General features: G+C 41.8%; 6 protein-coding genes across 12 annotated transcripts; 4 read left to right on the top strand and 2 right to left on the bottom strand.

The window, feature by feature from the left end:
* The first annotated feature begins 1146 nt into the window (after positions 1–1146).
* LOC128278020 (peptidoglycan-recognition protein LC-like) lies at positions 1147–7334 on the top strand. Of its 7 annotated transcripts, XR_008269409.1 has the most exons (8): positions 1147–1752; positions 2236–2909; positions 2987–3217; positions 3308–3459; positions 4311–4458; positions 4546–4662; positions 6058–6205; positions 6267–6400. XR_008269409.1 is itself a non-coding variant. In XM_053016652.1 (7 exons), the coding sequence occupies exons 2-6, from the start codon at positions 2360–2362 to the stop codon at positions 6542–6544; spliced, it is 1359 nt and encodes a 452-aa protein (XP_052872612.1). In that variant the 5' UTR covers positions 1147–1752; positions 2236–2359; the 3' UTR covers positions 6727–6848. The 7 variants fall into 7 exon arrangements, 5 of the variants coding, with proteins under 5 accessions (XP_052872612.1, XP_052872610.1, XP_052872613.1 ...); XR_008269410.1 differs by lacking the exon at positions 4546–4662; XM_053016652.1 differs by lacking the exons at positions 4311–4458; positions 4546–4662 and adding an exon at positions 6727–6848 and having other exon boundaries at positions 6267–6544.
* Positions 7307–8013, bottom strand: LOC128278021 (RING-box protein 1A). Its single transcript, XM_053016655.1, has 2 exons — positions 7967–8013; positions 7307–7874 (listed from the first exon to the last, which is right to left on the bottom strand). The coding sequence occupies exon 2, from the start codon at positions 7834–7836 to the stop codon at positions 7507–7509; it is 330 nt and encodes a 109-aa protein (XP_052872615.1). The 5' UTR covers positions 7837–7874; positions 7967–8013; the 3' UTR covers positions 7307–7506.
* Positions 8014–8109: 96 nt separating this feature from the next.
* LOC128268859 (SOSS complex subunit B homolog) lies at positions 8110–9307 on the top strand. The gene is made up of 2 exons (XM_053006136.1): positions 8110–8239; positions 8320–9307. Exons 1-2 carry the CDS (start codon positions 8217–8219, stop codon positions 9008–9010), a joined length of 714 nt encoding a protein of 237 aa, XP_052862096.1. The 5' UTR covers positions 8110–8216; the 3' UTR covers positions 9011–9307.
* Positions 9308–9310: 3 nt separating this feature from the next.
* On the top strand, positions 9311–14126 carry LOC128268858 (ubiquinone biosynthesis protein COQ4 homolog, mitochondrial). The gene is made up of 5 exons (XM_053006135.1): positions 9311–9396; positions 12939–13193; positions 13291–13495; positions 13569–13792; positions 13857–14126. Exons 2-5 carry the CDS (start codon positions 12955–12957, stop codon positions 14008–14010), a joined length of 822 nt encoding a protein of 273 aa, XP_052862095.1. The 5' UTR covers positions 9311–9396; positions 12939–12954; the 3' UTR covers positions 14011–14126.
* LOC128268857 (UDP-sugar transporter UST74c) lies at positions 10087–12162 on the top strand. The gene has a single exon (XM_053006134.1). The coding sequence runs from the start codon at positions 10666–10668 to the stop codon at positions 11701–11703; it is 1038 nt and encodes a 345-aa protein (XP_052862094.1). The 5' UTR covers positions 10087–10665; the 3' UTR covers positions 11704–12162.
* A 302-nt stretch (positions 14127–14428) lies between the features above and the next one.
* LOC128278883 (uncharacterized) lies at positions 14429–15881 on the bottom strand. Its single transcript, XM_053017609.1, has 3 exons — positions 14974–15881; positions 14774–14907; positions 14429–14712 (listed from the first exon to the last, which is right to left on the bottom strand). Exons 1-3 carry the CDS (start codon positions 15879–15881, stop codon positions 14519–14521), a joined length of 1236 nt encoding a protein of 411 aa, XP_052873569.1. The 3' UTR covers positions 14429–14518.
* Between the last annotated feature and the right edge of the window lie 39 nt (positions 15882–15920).

The raw sequence follows: 15920 nt of genomic DNA on the forward strand, positions 1-15920 counted from the left end.
TCGTTTCGCACACACCACAAAAGAGCAAACCACTCGTAATGGTGCAGATGTCGTAATTATCTCTAACCTGCTATGGCCTACATGACAAAGCGATAAGCAACAGATCTTAAACCGTTTCCGAGAACTAGCCGGCGAAGTGTCCAGGAGCTTTTCCGCTCACGGTGTCACTATTGCTTTCAGGCATGAGCTGAACCGTAAATGTTTCAGCAATATTTATGCTTTTAAAAGATGTCTTTTCATTGAAACATATCAGTCACATGACCAAGTCATTTGTTAACAATTTTTTTAAACATACGACATAGGTTAAATAAATTAATCTACGTAGCAACAATTTGGCCCCTTGTGTTGACTTAGTGGACTGGACTGGACTGGAGTCGTCCAGTACGACAGTATTTAAACTGAACGCTTGAATCATTCTTTTAATTTGTGTCACCGAATTGATTAGTTTGCGTAGATGTGATGAATTTAAAATGAATTATATTGCACACGAATTTCCATTCACTTCAAATACAAAGAAGAACTGCGACTGGACATTAGCGACATTGAAAGGGACATTTCCATAGGGTTTCATCAACTCAAGGAAAGGAAATGTAAAATATACCATCAGGCGCTTCTATTTCTAATCAGAGGCGCTTTCTAGCAACAGATCAAAGCCGTTTCACGCAAAGGGCACGCGGGAAGATGCTTCGCGTATCATTCCAACACCCCCTTTTGCAAATGAACTGTGAAAAAGAAGTATGTTTGCGTTGTCCAGCGACCAATGCGATCCGCAATGCATACTTGTGGTAGTGGGTTTCACTGAACTGGTAGTGTTGGTTCGCTCGAACCGAGCCCCGGCGATAGTAACTTTCGGATCGTAGAACCAAACGGATCGCAGTTTCCGTCATCGCCGTCGTCGTTGCTCTGTAATCGTGGTTATGGAGTGATCTTTTTCTTTAAGGCAGTTCGAAATAGTCTTTGGTTTGTTTTCGAAGGGTTGTGCTGTTTTTTCTCCGTACTGTGCTCATCACGAATCATCACACGGAAGCAAACATGTAGAATGCAAATTCAAATTGTGAAGGATAAACTTGTGAAGAATTTTGTGTCCGTTGTTCCATTGAAACTGGTGTGACAAACGAGTTCCTGTAAAAGTCGTGTGTGTTTGGTGCAGAATTACTGCACTCTTTGTGCATTCGAACAGTGTTTGTCTTGTACGCTGCAATGAGCCTTTTGCGGTCCGGAAGAGGCAGCTTACAATGAGCTCATAAAGAAACTTCACTATTTGCTTTGTCGAGAGGCCGCAACGAGAGTGACGATTGTTCGGAGGTGGTTGGTGGATCAGTGTTGGCGGCTCACAAATACAAAAAAATCCAGCAATTTGTGATCCACGTTTTTTGTTCGTCACCTACTGATACAAGCAAAGTATGCAAACAAGCTTCACCACATCGTAATCGTGATCGGTTTACCGCTTCGAACGTTGGTGTGTTGAAGCAGGGGTTTACTGATTGCGTCCCACGACTGTGATGCTACATTCTAACAGCGCAGCGTTCAAAAGTTGTGAAATATATCAGAATTAAAGAAAATATTTACGTACTCGGTGTAATCGAGAAGATCAACCGACAGGCGAAAACTTTTCGGTTCAAAAGTGCATGATCACTTTCTAGTGGCGAGAGTTGGAAACGACGGCTTTTGTGCAAGATAACAGTGGTTCTCTATTACTTGTAGTTTGTGATTGTATGCGTTACATGGATCGTCGCTTGGTGTTGAAGAAAGGTACGATCGTGCTCTCTAAAACACTACACATCGGGGAGCTAATAATTGCAATTGATTTATTTTGAACACAATTAAACTTTGATGAAGGAACAAGTCAATTTTTTACAAGATATGTACAATTGATATCAGCAGCAAGGAGTTCTGAAGTAGAACATAGCATTCGGTCTTATCAGCACTCGTCATGTTCAGTTGGCCTCACTGTAAATAATTTATATGTACTGAACGATGAAGAAGCACTTGAAACGCTATTGTGAGTATTTTGTTAAAGTAGGATTCCGACGAGAGGAATTTTTGTTATTATGCAATTCCTATATACGCAGTAAATTGTAAAGAATTTTAAGTAATGAAAGATCAATAATGGTCAATTTGAGGTAAAAATAATAGTTCGGCAGTCTACGAGTAATGAAATTTTCGAAAAAACCATAGTCAATTGCTAGTAATGATGTATTGATATTAAATTTTATTATCTCTACCATCTATTAGGAAACCTCAACGGTTGATTATAGCAACGTGAATATGTTTCAGAAGACCTCATTTGATAGTGAGGCGACAGTATAGACCCAAAATAATCATCCTAATTAATTACTCAACATTACGCAACCGCGGGATGGCGAAGGCAAAACATCCCGATTTCGGGAACCAACCCACGGCTACCATTGATAGTACTGCGACTCAACAAATACCGTCGGCCGATGGAATAACATTGCGAAGTAATGTTCAAGACACCAGCACAGTAACCAGTACCACGGACAGTACCAGGGGAAGTCTTTCCAATATCTCTACGACATCCATCAAACAAACAGACAACAGAGACGATAATTCGAGCGCCTTCGACAGCAGCAGTGATACGGAGTGTGATGATGAAACAATTACACGAGTCATTGAAAGGATACCAAATGAGCTGGCTCCCGGAGAAACGCGTATGATTCAAAATGGAAGGTTAATGTTGGGTCCAGAAACCATCAATCCTGGGCTTCGACCACCGCCTAGCATCGGTTCTATAGCGCTACAAAACTCTTCGGACATCACGTTCGGCAATAAAACTTACATCAAGGGACAGGTTGTGATCAAAAATATATATCAGGATCGATTGAATGGTTCTAGCAATGCTGGATACCAAGAACACGAGAACGACGCGGTGGAAACCAGTAAAAAAGGTACTGCTAGCTCGGAACACCCTCGGAAAAATGTAGAAATTGTCAACAGTTCAGTGTTTTTTTTTTCATCCCATTAGAACCTCCAGCAACGTTATCTTCTCAGGCTAAATCCTGGCAGTCTAGTCTTAAGGCATTAATTAAAGATAAGCCTCTGCTCAGCTCAATACTGATAATAACACTGATCTGCTTCCTGAGCGCCGGTGTGGCGATTATTTGCATCCTCACTGCGTCAGGTAAAACTATATTTAGCCCTCCGATAGGCGATGGAGATGATGATCGTGTCAATGTCCCTCCGGAAAAGGACATAGGTACAGGAAGTTCTGAACAAGATGAAGCACACGTCTCATAAGATTCTAACTTTGAGATGTTAACCTTAACTCGGACCCTTTCATTCACAGAAGGTGATATTTTCCCCGATCCGAAGCCATTGCGGCTGGTAACCCGTACCGAGTGGCTTGCTCAACCGCCGCGGGAAGTGTTGGCTGATCTGAAGCTTCCGGTCAACAACGTCATTATTGCACACACCGCCACTGAAGGATGTACTACACAGGTAATGATGAAAATTGTCAAAGTTTGCAAATGATCTGTGATTATTAAGTAAGCTTTGTTAAGCTTGTAATTAGCTAAACCGACATCAAATACTTCGAATGTACTATCAAAACCAAGAAATTTCATATGCTGTTGATGTGCTTGTGGTATTGGCATGTTTCATAGATTGAAAAAGTTGATTGTACAAACATGTGCACCAATCAACGTATGCCATGCATCAAATAATGTATGCAACTGAACCAACAATTATTTTTCTCACGGGCTTTGTTAAAATTATGCCCTCATTTCGCAACAGTAATGAATGGAAAACATTTGAAACATCCAGCAACGCACTTATCTTGCATATCTGTGCCTCCGTCGATGGATCTCCGATATCCGTGGATATATTGTCTATATTTATGTTTTATAAGCTTCTAGCCGAAAAATTACATAAACAATCGCCTCAGTTGTCCGGTCTATTGTCAAATATATGTGATATCTGTCAAAAATATGTGAATATTAAATATCTTAACAATCATTTTATGTTCCAGCGTGTGAAATGCCAATCAATCGTAACATCGGTCGTGCGTTCAAAATCATCACGAAGCATTGCTTCATGACCCACATGAAAAATTGTAAATACGTGTAGCTCATTTGTGTAATATTTTTTTTTTCAAACTGAAACATATGTACACATTTACACCACATTTACTGAAAGAACCACATTTGCATCATCACAATTTTCATCACAATTATACCTCTTCCCATAATGCAATATTGAGTGCACATTGAACATTTCATGTGTTTGCTATATTCAAGAGCACGAAACCAGAATCCATTGTATAACTAGATTATTACCTTTTCCTTCTTCAGAACACATGTATCGCTATTGTTAAAAACATTCAGAAACTACACATGAACACTCACACATTTAACGACATTGGATACAATTTTCTCATTGGTGGCGATGGATTTGTATATGAAGGTCTTGGATGGAACAAGAAGGGCAAACACACTAAAGGTATGTTCCTGCTAGATGGAACTAGAAGTTGGCAGTCGAATGAAACCAAAAATGGAGCCTTTCTCTGGCTTTCTATTAATTTGACAGGCTACAATACGATCAGTGAAGGAGTGGCTTTCATAGGAAATTATGAAAACGTAGACCAACCGACGATTGCACAAATGGAACAATTATCGAGCCTGCTTCTACACGGAACCAATAATGGTAAAATTACGAAAGATTATAAATTGTTTGGTGCAAGTCAACTGAAAGCTAAGCTAAGCACAGGAAAATGGTTGCTAGAAAAGATACAATCAATGTCACACTTCAGTTTAGACAAACCAAAAAAAAATAAAGAAGAGGAATAGATCATCTTATACTCTCAATTGAACATTATTACCTAATATATTAACTCCTTGTAACAAAACAATACTATTGCAGCTTCGTAAAAGAAAAACAAATATACAAAAAATGTCTATGAAATGTAAAGACCAACAACATTATAAATATACCATGCATGCTAGCAACATTTTGCAAACATTAAATCTCATTGGCTTGCGTTGCTCTAAAAACATCAGTACAACAAAACCAACTCAATGCTCAACACTTCATTTTTAACTCTACCATCAATTCTATTTCTATGAGTCGCAATTCTACTACATCCCTTTCTAAAAATTCTAACTCCTCACAGCTAGCATGCATTGCAATAGTTAAGTTTGTTCAAGAATTGCATATCGAGAAGAATAAATTCGACGATATTGGATACAATTTTCTGATCGGAGGTGACGGAAAAGTATACGAAGGTCGTGGATGGAATAAAGTTGGTGCCCACTTAAAAGGTTTGTGGAAACATTTATGGACAAAGATCAAATGGTGAACCACCTTTTCTATTGTATTCACAGACTACAACACTATCAGTGAAGGAATTGCTTTCATTGGAAATTATGAAACCATCGATCATCCTACGGATGCGCAGATGAATCAGTTGTCTCAATTGATTAAAAACGGAACCGATGAAGGCAAACTTGTAGTGGACTACAAACTGTACGGTGCCAGTCAGTTAAAAGCAACTCTAAGCCCAGGCAAATTTTTAATGGAAAAACTGAAACTCTTGCCCCACTTTAGCGAAGAAAAACCTACCATTATTAACAGGGCCCTCCGTAGGACAACAAAACATCCTACTTGAAATCATTTTTCAGCACCGAACGATCGCTAAAAGACTGAATGCAGTACATCATATTGTAAAGGCCTTAACCAAGGTCATGCCTTACCAAGCTGGTAACAATAAGTGTTAGGAGCAATAGGATTGAAATTTGTGTCTCCCTTTTTGCGAACTATGAAGATGAAACATTTTGTACTAGAGTGAAAATGCAAAGCATTAGTGTAGCCCGCAATATATGATATAATGTTGTTTTTTAAGCTTTAGCCTGTAAGTCGAATTTTGCGAACTGTACCAAATAGTGACTACGTGACGCAAAGATTGTCTGGCTTAATTTAGACATATCCGAAATCTTTTTTGCACAGAGTAAAGCCTAACACGCTATCTGTTGCACGTATCTGTCACCGAATACGAAAACTGAGGTCAATTTAGTTAGTTAACTGCTATCCGGATCTTTACAGCCAGCATGTCGCCTACGAGTGCGTTATTTGCAGCTTTTTCATATGGACGGCATGAACTACGATGACATAAGATATAACTTTCTTATTGGAGGCGATGGCAACATTTATGAAGGGCGTGGATGGAAGAAAATCGGTGCACATACGCAGGGTAGTGACCAATTTTTCATATCCGCGTATCAGTCGATCGCTAAACTCAATTCTCATTTCAGGATATAATTCAAAGAGCATAGGAATTGCGTTTATCGGAGACTATAACTATGTCGACACGCCCTCGGAGGAACAAATGGAACTGTTGCAGAAAATACTACAAGTTGGTGTCGAAAAACGACACTTACCGGCGAAGTACAAAATATATGCTTCCGAGCAACTTGAACCAACTGCACCAACCGGGAAATTACTGCTTTTGGCATTGCGGAAACTTGATCAGTTCGTCGACAAAACACAAGAACACGCGAACAAGTCCATACGTTCTGTTCAGCATAATTAGGTTAGTTGTTTCATGATACTGACCAAACGCGAAAAGCTAAAATACAAGACTGACAAGAAAAAATGGAGTTTTTTTTAATTCGTTAGTTTTATGTTGCGGGTTATTTGTACTGACTATTGATGCAGTGCCCTTTTAATGTCTTATGCACTTTCATGATTCTCGTAAACGTCTTTCTTCGATAGGCCAACTGTATGTACCACGTGAAGTTAATACAAGAGTTCCACATAAGCCCCGAATCGAGAAATTTTTCTGATATTGCGTATCAATTTCTGGTTGGCGGCGACGGGAACGCATATGAAGGAAGAGGATGGACGAAGCAAGGAGCACACACTAAAGGTAAGCTAATAGGTCATTTATGGATCATGAAATTATTAACGATCTGTATACCCATCGGCAGGTTATAATGTGGACAGCATCTGCATTGCCTTCGTGGGAACGTTTATCAAAATGAAGCCCCCCATCGCTCAGCTGAGTGCTGCCAAGCAACTAATACAAATGGGGTTGGATAACAATTATATTGCTTCCAATTACAGCTTGTATGGCCACCGTCAGTTAGCCCCTTTCGAGAGTCCCGGTCAAGCGCTGTACGACATTATCAAAACGTGGCCACATTGGTCGAACACGTTAAGCAATAACCATTGGAAGGATCCGGAAGCAGCCGACAAGGCCGCCACAACGCGTACCAGACGCATGACAAACAACGTTTAACCTCAAAGAGGCTGTGATGACATACATTCGAATAAATACAATTACGTTTGGATAGCTTGAAAGTACTTGTCAGAGTTCTTGAAACACCTCAATTTATTATTGGCTTGATTTTCTTGACAATATCACAACATGTTTCTTTTTGCTCAGATAACATCACGTCATGTTGTTACAGTGTCCGGATGTGTTGAATTAGAAAAGAACGAGTAAATGTATTGCCCGTTCTGCTGCACGGTGCTTGCGACGTGTATCCGCTTCTAGTGGCCGTACTTCTGGAACTCCCACTCCCTGTTGTCGAGCGGGCATACCTGTCGGGTCTTGAGCCAGCGAGAGATGCAGTGGAAATGGAACGCATGATTACAGACTCCCCAGGCGACAGTACATTCCTCGCTGGTAGCCGATGCCTGGTTGGCTTGGCACTCGATGCACAGATCCATAATGTGATTTCGGCAAATGGCGCAATTGTCCACGACGATGTCCCAAGCCCAAAGGGCTACCGCGTTCCATTTCTTGACCTCGAAACGCTTCCGCTCACCACGACTGCTGCTAGAGGTCGGCGCTTCAAACTCTTCCTCATCGATATCCATGTTGAAGATTTCTTTTAAAACTGTTTTATCTGAACGAGCTACAAACGCATTGGAATAAGTTACTAACTCTGCTATTTGGGGTAACGAAAGTTTTCGCAAAACAAAGAAAATTCTTTAACAGTAAACTTACCTCACACTCCGCGACCGTGTATTTTGCAGCACAAAATGACAGTCACGACGCTCGTTGTTCGTTTTTCGCCCGTTACATCTTCCTTCTCTTTTCGCTTCCTTTTCGCCGACTATTCAACAGTCAAATGTCAAAAGGCTTTGACAGTCGTCTTCGAAAACCGAGGCATTTTACTTAACAAAGCTCTATCATGCAAATTAATGATTTTAATGCAACTTAACAAGGAATATTTACTTCAACGCAAGCTGACAATATGATGGCCGGAAACATGTACGGGTGAGTAGTGCACATCGCCCAGACGAAGCCCGGATCTATTTACCAAATCAATGTGATTTTCGCCCCATTCTTCTCTCCAGGCCAATGCCAACCCATCCGCCGAACCCAAATCCAATGGATCTAATGGCAATTAAGGATATTTATCCGGGTCTCAAAAATATCAACGTAATCTTCATTATTCTCGACATTGGTCCCGTTACGCTAACGAAGGAAAATCGAGAGGTGCGAACATTTAAGGTGGCTGACCAGAGTGCAGCCATCAACGTTTCGATTTGGGATGAGCCCGGAAAGCAACTGTCGCCGGGGGATATCGTTCGACTGACGAAAGGTTACTCCGCTATTTGGCGCCAATGCCTCACGCTGTATTCGGGAAAGAACGGAGAAATAGTTCGTCTAGGTGACTTCTGCTACAATTTTAATGAGATGCTCAACATGAGTGAACCGAACCCCAACCTAAGCCCTTCGATACCGCCGCCCATTCTCAACAACGGTTCCGGCGCTGGTCCAAACAACGGGGGAACCAACAATAACGGTACCGGAAAATCTATCGGAGTTCCTAAAGCGATGGCAAACAGTAATCCGCTGCATCAAGGCGGCGTGTCACAGTCCAAACCGCACTCTGCTACGACTCGTTACTCCGTGGCCGCTGCAGCAGCTGCTGCAGCTACACCGCCAGTCCCCAGTATCATGAAACCATCTCAAAAAAATTCCCCCCGTTCAGGACGAAACAATCAGGGTAAAAGTACTGCCGTGAAGAATGATCGAAGATAGCAGTTAACTCATCCTTTTAGTGCACAACAAACAATTGATGGTAGTTTTACCTAGTACACAACCGACCGACCAGTCTTGGTGTTGAGTATTCAAGCTAACTTTTTTTTGCTCTGAAGCATATTCGTAAAAACGTAAAAGTAGTAAACATTCCTACTAGGAACCACAAAAGTTTTTGTCTTCTCAAATGTCTGCATTTCTTTACTTTTTCTACACAAAGAGTGCATTTTCGACAAGCACTGTACTTTTCGCCCGTGCGAGTCAGAGCGAACAGGAAATAAACAATGTGTGAAACCCTTCCGAATTTCTTCAGTTGTCAACAAAGGCCAGAACAAACTGCAAGTGGGTGAATATAATTATTTTGAATTTGTTTATACATTCGTCTAAAAGTAAGTTCTGTTAGTTACTAATCGATGCAGGAAGATAAATTCCCACTCGTACTCTTTATGCATGGGACAAAATTGGTTGATCACATGTTGAAACCCACGATGCAATCGCACACATAACTCCTGCCAAACTAATCAATTTTTGAGTTGTTGATTGGAGCATGAAGTTCAAGGTGTTTTATCACATCTAATTACTGGAGAAAACTAGGCATTCGCATTTTTGCAACGTGCAGTCAAAAATAAAACAACACGCAATCATGGAATAACAAACGAGATATCTGTCAAATTAATGTTGAACCGGTTCTCACTAACACCACCCAGTGAAACCCACACACGCGATTTTTTAATAGAGCCGGTGAAAACTGTGTTGTTATAAATTGTGAAATTTGTACGAAATGCTTTAACATTTCTTGCAAGGTGAACGTCAATCAAAATATGAAAGCCGTTTTGTATAAAGACCAGTATTTTACACAGCAATATTAGGCTGTTGACCCTAAATGAAAGAGACCTGTTCGCGAAAACTTCAAACGTCCAAGTGTCACACAAGTAACTGCATTTAACCCACACTCCTACACAATATCACGTTGCCATTGAATTTGTGACTTGACGGATGATTTGGCCTGCTTCGCCAATGTTGTACACAATTTAGTGTTGAAGCCAAGAGTCGTTCGTGTCAATTGGGTAATTCGTAGACCAGCTAGTGCTAGAGCGAATAATAACGAAAACAGTTGTTCAAACAGAAAGACCTAATGAGCAAAACCGTGACAAGGAAGATATTCTCCCGATGTACATCTCCGGACCATATCCGGATATCTCGTAAAACTTTTGGCGATAAGTCTTCTGATGCGAAACCAGCACCAGAGATGGCTTAAAAGTGGTATTGGAGTTTTGGAGATGGTGTGCAGTCAGAGGAATAATCGAACGCAAGAAAAGTCCAACTGGCTGTGTGCACTGATCAAAATACACGGCAAATGAACGAGTTGTAAGAATGCTGCATCGATCCAGCTGCAAGGAATACGTTAAACTAACGGTGCAGAATCCGAGGTCGGCAGGAACATCTTGCCTCGTTGTGCATCAAAAAACAGGCCATAGGACGATTCTTCATCAATATCGCTATCGAGGGATCGGCTGCGAGATCCATCACTACGAGCTACGTCGTCAAAGTTGCCATTGCAAAAGAATCTCACCATCCCCGTCCGGCAGAGAACATTTGTATCGGAGGTCTCGCATCGGATGATTTTAAGGCAAACAACGTTATCTTAATTTACGAATATGCGCGCCCTAGCCGCAGATATGGCCAACAGCATGGGCGGAACGGATGGGGTCCAGTTTCTCAAAGTATCAAGCGCCATTTTTTACGGTGTCTCGTCGTTCCTAATTACGGTTGTAAACAAAACCGTACTAACCAGCTATCGATTTCCGTCGTTTCTTGTGCTCAGCTTGGGCCAACTAACGGCAAGTATCGTCGTACTGTTCGTGGCCAAGCGACTCGGCCTCGTTAAGTACCCTGATTTCAGCCGCGACATCGCTCGGCGCATATTTCCGCTTCCGCTCATCTACCTCGGCAACATGATGTTCGGGTTGGGTGGAACACAAGCCCTCAGTCTGCCAATGTTTGCCGCCTTGCGCCGCTTTTCCATACTCCTTACCATGTTGCTCGAATTGCTGGTGCTCGGCATTCGACCGACACTCGCGGTAAAGGTGAGCGTTTTCGCAATGGTGGGTGGCGCCCTAATGGCCGCGCTGGACGATCTATCCTTCAACCTGCAAGGCTACCTATATGTGATGATCACCAACACGTTAACCGCTGCCAACGGTGTATATATGAAGAAAAAGCTGGACACAGCCGACATGGGCAAGTACGGACTGATGTACTACAACTCACTGTTCATGGTTCTACCTGCGTTCTTCGGAACGTGGCTAGCCGGTGACCTGGACCGAGCATGGCAGTATGATGGCTGGAACGATCCACTGTTTGCCGGTCAATTCCTACTGTCGTGTGTGATGGGCTTCGTTCTGTCGTACAGCATCATCTTGTGCACCCAGCATAACTCTGCCCTCACGACAACGATCGTCGGTTGCCTCAAGAACATCAGCGTAACTTACATCGGCATGTTCATCGGGGGTGATTACGTGTTCTCGTGGCTCAATGCCATCGGCATCAACATAAGTGTTACTGGGAGCCTGCTCTACACATACGTCACCTTTCGTAAGAAGCCGAGCAGCGGTTCTGGGAGTGGTTCCGGAGACACCAACTCCGCAGACAAGAAATTGTTGTTACCCGCCGGTGGTCGGATCGATAATGTTTAAGATAGATTTCTGCAGGGGCATAAGAGGCGATAAGTTTTATCGCCGAAGGATCATAGCATAATTAACAAAACCAAAGGGACAAACGGGCGGGCATATATATTTATAAAGGCGCAGATGAGGCCAACAGCATCCTAATTGTGTGGTCAGTGAAGTAACCAGTGCAGTAGCCAGTTCACCATCTCCGCATAGTGATAATTATGTACAGTTTATCTTAGCGATCGAACGGATAGATATTTTTCCCAAGCACCTCGTGACAACGGAAAAGTATTCAAAATCACTGTACACATATTTGCAATTCAGGTGTGATGCGTTTGACCACTCAGTCGATTTGATATTAAACATACGCGAACAAACAATACACTATTCGACATTACTTTAATTTAATGTATTTCAGTTTACGTGTACGTGTAGCGTGGACCGTGTTTTAATGCATACCACAATCGTGTAGAATTGAATATAAACCGCTAAGGTAATTGTATAAAAATCAATGTTTTGCGTGACTAAGTTTTTGGCGAAAGAAATTGGCTACGAAGGCTTTATACTCCTACGTTAAAAGCTGTGTCCAGAACAACGAACAACAACAAGTAGTCCTAATGACTCGTACTGTACTTTTAAAACCCATTGCTGCGGTGTAAACGAAACGAAACAAAATCTATATAACCTTTAATCAAGTAAGACGATGAATGAAGTCACACACACGGTGCTACATGCAGCATGTACACGGTGCGTTCCAAAGTTTCCAGAAAACCAGTTTTTTGGTTTTTGTCTCGGTGTACTTGTAATACATACTTCGGCGCTCGAGAGTTGTGAGATGAATAATACCCTTGAACTATGCCTTGTCTTCTTGTTGTGCGTCTTGTTTGTTTGAAGATTACACAAAGTTGGTCTAGCACGCAAGTGATGATTACGGCTACAGCTGCCTGTGAAGGGGAACAATGTAAATGGCTCTCGTTCAAAATAATTATTATGCGTTCTTTGACTATGCAACAGATAAGCATGGTACCGTATGATTTCTGTGTCTACGTCATCGCATGTAAACGCTGAATTAAATGACTCCCTTCTATAGATAAGTTCATTGGCCGCCGTTATTAATGTTTGATAGTACGCCACAGACATTTCCGAAGAAAGTGGGCGAAGCCGCCATGAATTATCTTTGTAATTTAATGTATTTTACAACGCACGTTCTACATTCACATGAGCTCTGTTGATTATTTTTGCATTGTGTCCTATTTCAGTTTCAGCGAAGTTAAAATGTTGCAACTATGTCCTCGTTTGGTTTCAAAACCAAGCAGTGGTTATTATCGAATGTTGACGACTTCATACGCACGGATACAATCTGCAACCGTTCCCTCCAATGGCAAAACGAACGATGAGCAAGTGTTGGACCAATTTACCCAGGAGTTTCTGCGAAATCAAATCAAGGTCAGCAAATTACAAAAACTTATCCTTAGCGTTGGAAGCTCAATGGCTGCTTTGATTGATCCGCGAAGGTATGCTTTGGAACACGGAGAAAAAATGTGGTAGCCTATTTGAATTCTGCTTTCAAACGATAATTATGTTTCCATTGCTTTGAACAATTTATTTCAGACATGATATGATCGCATGCTTAGGAGAAACCACTGGCAGGGAAGCGCTTGAGAATATAAAACATCTCATGGAAGCTAATGAAGAAGGGCGGCAAATTCTTTTAGAAAAGCCGCGCATTAACACACGTACTGTGGACATGGAAGCGTTGGAACGACTCCCGGAAAATACTTTCGGCCATTTGTATGTCACATTCATGAAGGAAAATGTCCGTTGCATTCAAGCTTATCGAAAAAGATAAAATTCAATGAATAAAGTTCTTTTTACTAACCATTTTGCAGAATATCACACCTGACTCACGGATGGAGACCCGATTTCTTGACGACCCGGAACTCGCGTACGTTATGACTCGGTATCGCGAAACTCACGATATGGTGCATGCTGTTTTTGGTATGCCAACTAATATGCTGGGGGAGGTAACGATCAAATGGATAGAAGCGCTCAGTACGGGTCTTCCAATGTGTTACGGTGGCGCCGTTTTTGGGGCATTTCGACTACGCCCCAAGTATGCATTTCGCTAACGATAGGAGAAAACATTTCTGTTATGAAGCTAAGATCTTTTTTTTCAGACAGCGTCAAAACTATCTTCGACAGTACCTGCCTTGGGCACTGAGAAGTGGAAGGCGCATCAGGCCGCTGATGACAGTCTATTGGGAGAAAAGGTGGAAGCAGGATATCACCGAGTTACGCAAAGAACTTAACATCGAACTAATGAAGTGTTGATGCTGCCATAGTAATTGGCGAGTAGTCTAATGGTTTTTGTCTAATAAAAACGATGTCGTCTGTTGTTTCAACAAATTACATTTTTGCACTGTATCTTCGATGATGAGCCACAATTGAGTCGATAACCTAATAAATGATAATAGCAATTTCAAAACGAAGCAATACATCTCCAAAAGAAAACTGAAATGATCCAAAAGAATAGATCTTCCGCTAGCTCAAAGGGCAAGTTTTTCTCAGCGTGTACATAATCTAGAACCAACGAATCAGGTCGTTCGATGCTTGCGTTCTGCAAGACAAGTGCACCTAAATGAGCGGCGGCTGGCCGACAAGTCACCTAGACTGGTATATTTTTGACAAAGCCCAGTTTGGATGTTTCCAAGCAATTGTTTATTAATTATATTCACAACCTAGACCTAGACTAAATCGCATTTTCAACTACATACGGCATGTTCTGCCAACATCTTACACTTTTTGAACCTCCTTACGCACACCTTAGTCAGTACTATAACTAGAATTTTAGTTCGTATTTTCTTGGTTTGAGCACTGCAGTCTTTTTCGGTGTGCTGGATGAAGTCGAAGTAACCGAAGAGCGGCCTAACAGTAGTTCCAGCAAACGATGGTTGTAAAGTTCGGGCAACATTATGTTCAAGTCAACAGCATTCTGCATAATTTCGGAACAACCTCGTAGGTTTTTTCGCCAATCTAAAATCAGTATAATTAAGTTTATTTATAATCTGCAGAATCGTTGTTGAATTTGACTTACACTGGTAGTCGAACAAACGAATGAGGATTGATGTACACTCGGGCTTCATATCATGCTTCAGAAAAATCTCCATAAGTTGGTAGACCTTTTCGGTGTTGTTGTCCAGCAGTAACGAGTAGCAAAGATGGCCAATCCTGAAAGTAATGCATATAGTCACTGCATAATACGAATACGTCGTCAGAATCAGAATTGCAGGCAACCTTTTACTGATAACTGCCCGTATGGCGACGTGCCGATCGAACAAGGTTCTCGACAACTCCTGATCACTGTGCCATATGCTGTGGAAGCTTTTATCCCACAAGTGGCAAATAGGAAACACGTGCCGATGTTCTTCTAAACAGAATTCGCACAATCTCATCACGGCCAGTAACGCGGCTTCGCTTTTTTTATCAATTGTTTCGTCGATTATTTCCACCATAATACGATCAATAACTGGCATCTCGTCAAGGTCGCATTTTTCAACAATTTGACGATAAGTTTCCAGCGATTTCACAGTATTTCCCATTTTCCATTGGCATAAGGCGCGGTAGTGCTCGAACCTCTGAATCGGTGTTATGCACGGAGCGCCTTGGGCAACTGCGAGCACGATCAAACGTTCTAATTTGTCCTTCTCGCCGTTGCTTGCTACATACTTTAGCAGTTTGTTCAGCACTAGAGGCGATGGTAGTTTCTTAAATTGAATTAATTGCTCCAGTAACAGATTCACATCCTCATGTTCGTGCTCCGCCAAAGCCGTAGAGAGGAGATGGTCCACTTGCGCAATGTCCATTGAGCTAATGTTTACTGCTAACGGGTTTTGCGTAATTTCATTGTAAATTTTGGCTATTTTGAAAGAAGTTCGCTGGATGCTTCCCATATTGTTAAGTTCCTGGGAAAGCGGCCGTTCCGATAAGCCACTTTCGGCCACCTTTGGTTGACCATCGCGATGCCGACTGTTGAGTACTTTCCATTTGAGCGTTTTATTTTCTATCAGCTCAATAATGAACGAATCGATAGCATTAATTTTGGTACTTTTCCGCTGGTAATTATTCAACCAAGTCAGCAGCCACAAACTACTGGAGTCGCGTAAAACTGGGGCCCGTTTTATAGATGAAAGCAGTGTGGCCATCATATATTCTTATTCATTTGAACTTTTGCAGCGCAGATT

This window comes from Anopheles cruzii, chromosome 2 (assembly GCF_943734635.1).
Source record: "Anopheles cruzii chromosome 2, idAnoCruzAS_RS32_06, whole genome shotgun sequence".
Classification (NCBI taxonomy): Eukaryota; Metazoa; Arthropoda; class Insecta; order Diptera; family Culicidae; genus Anopheles; species Anopheles cruzii.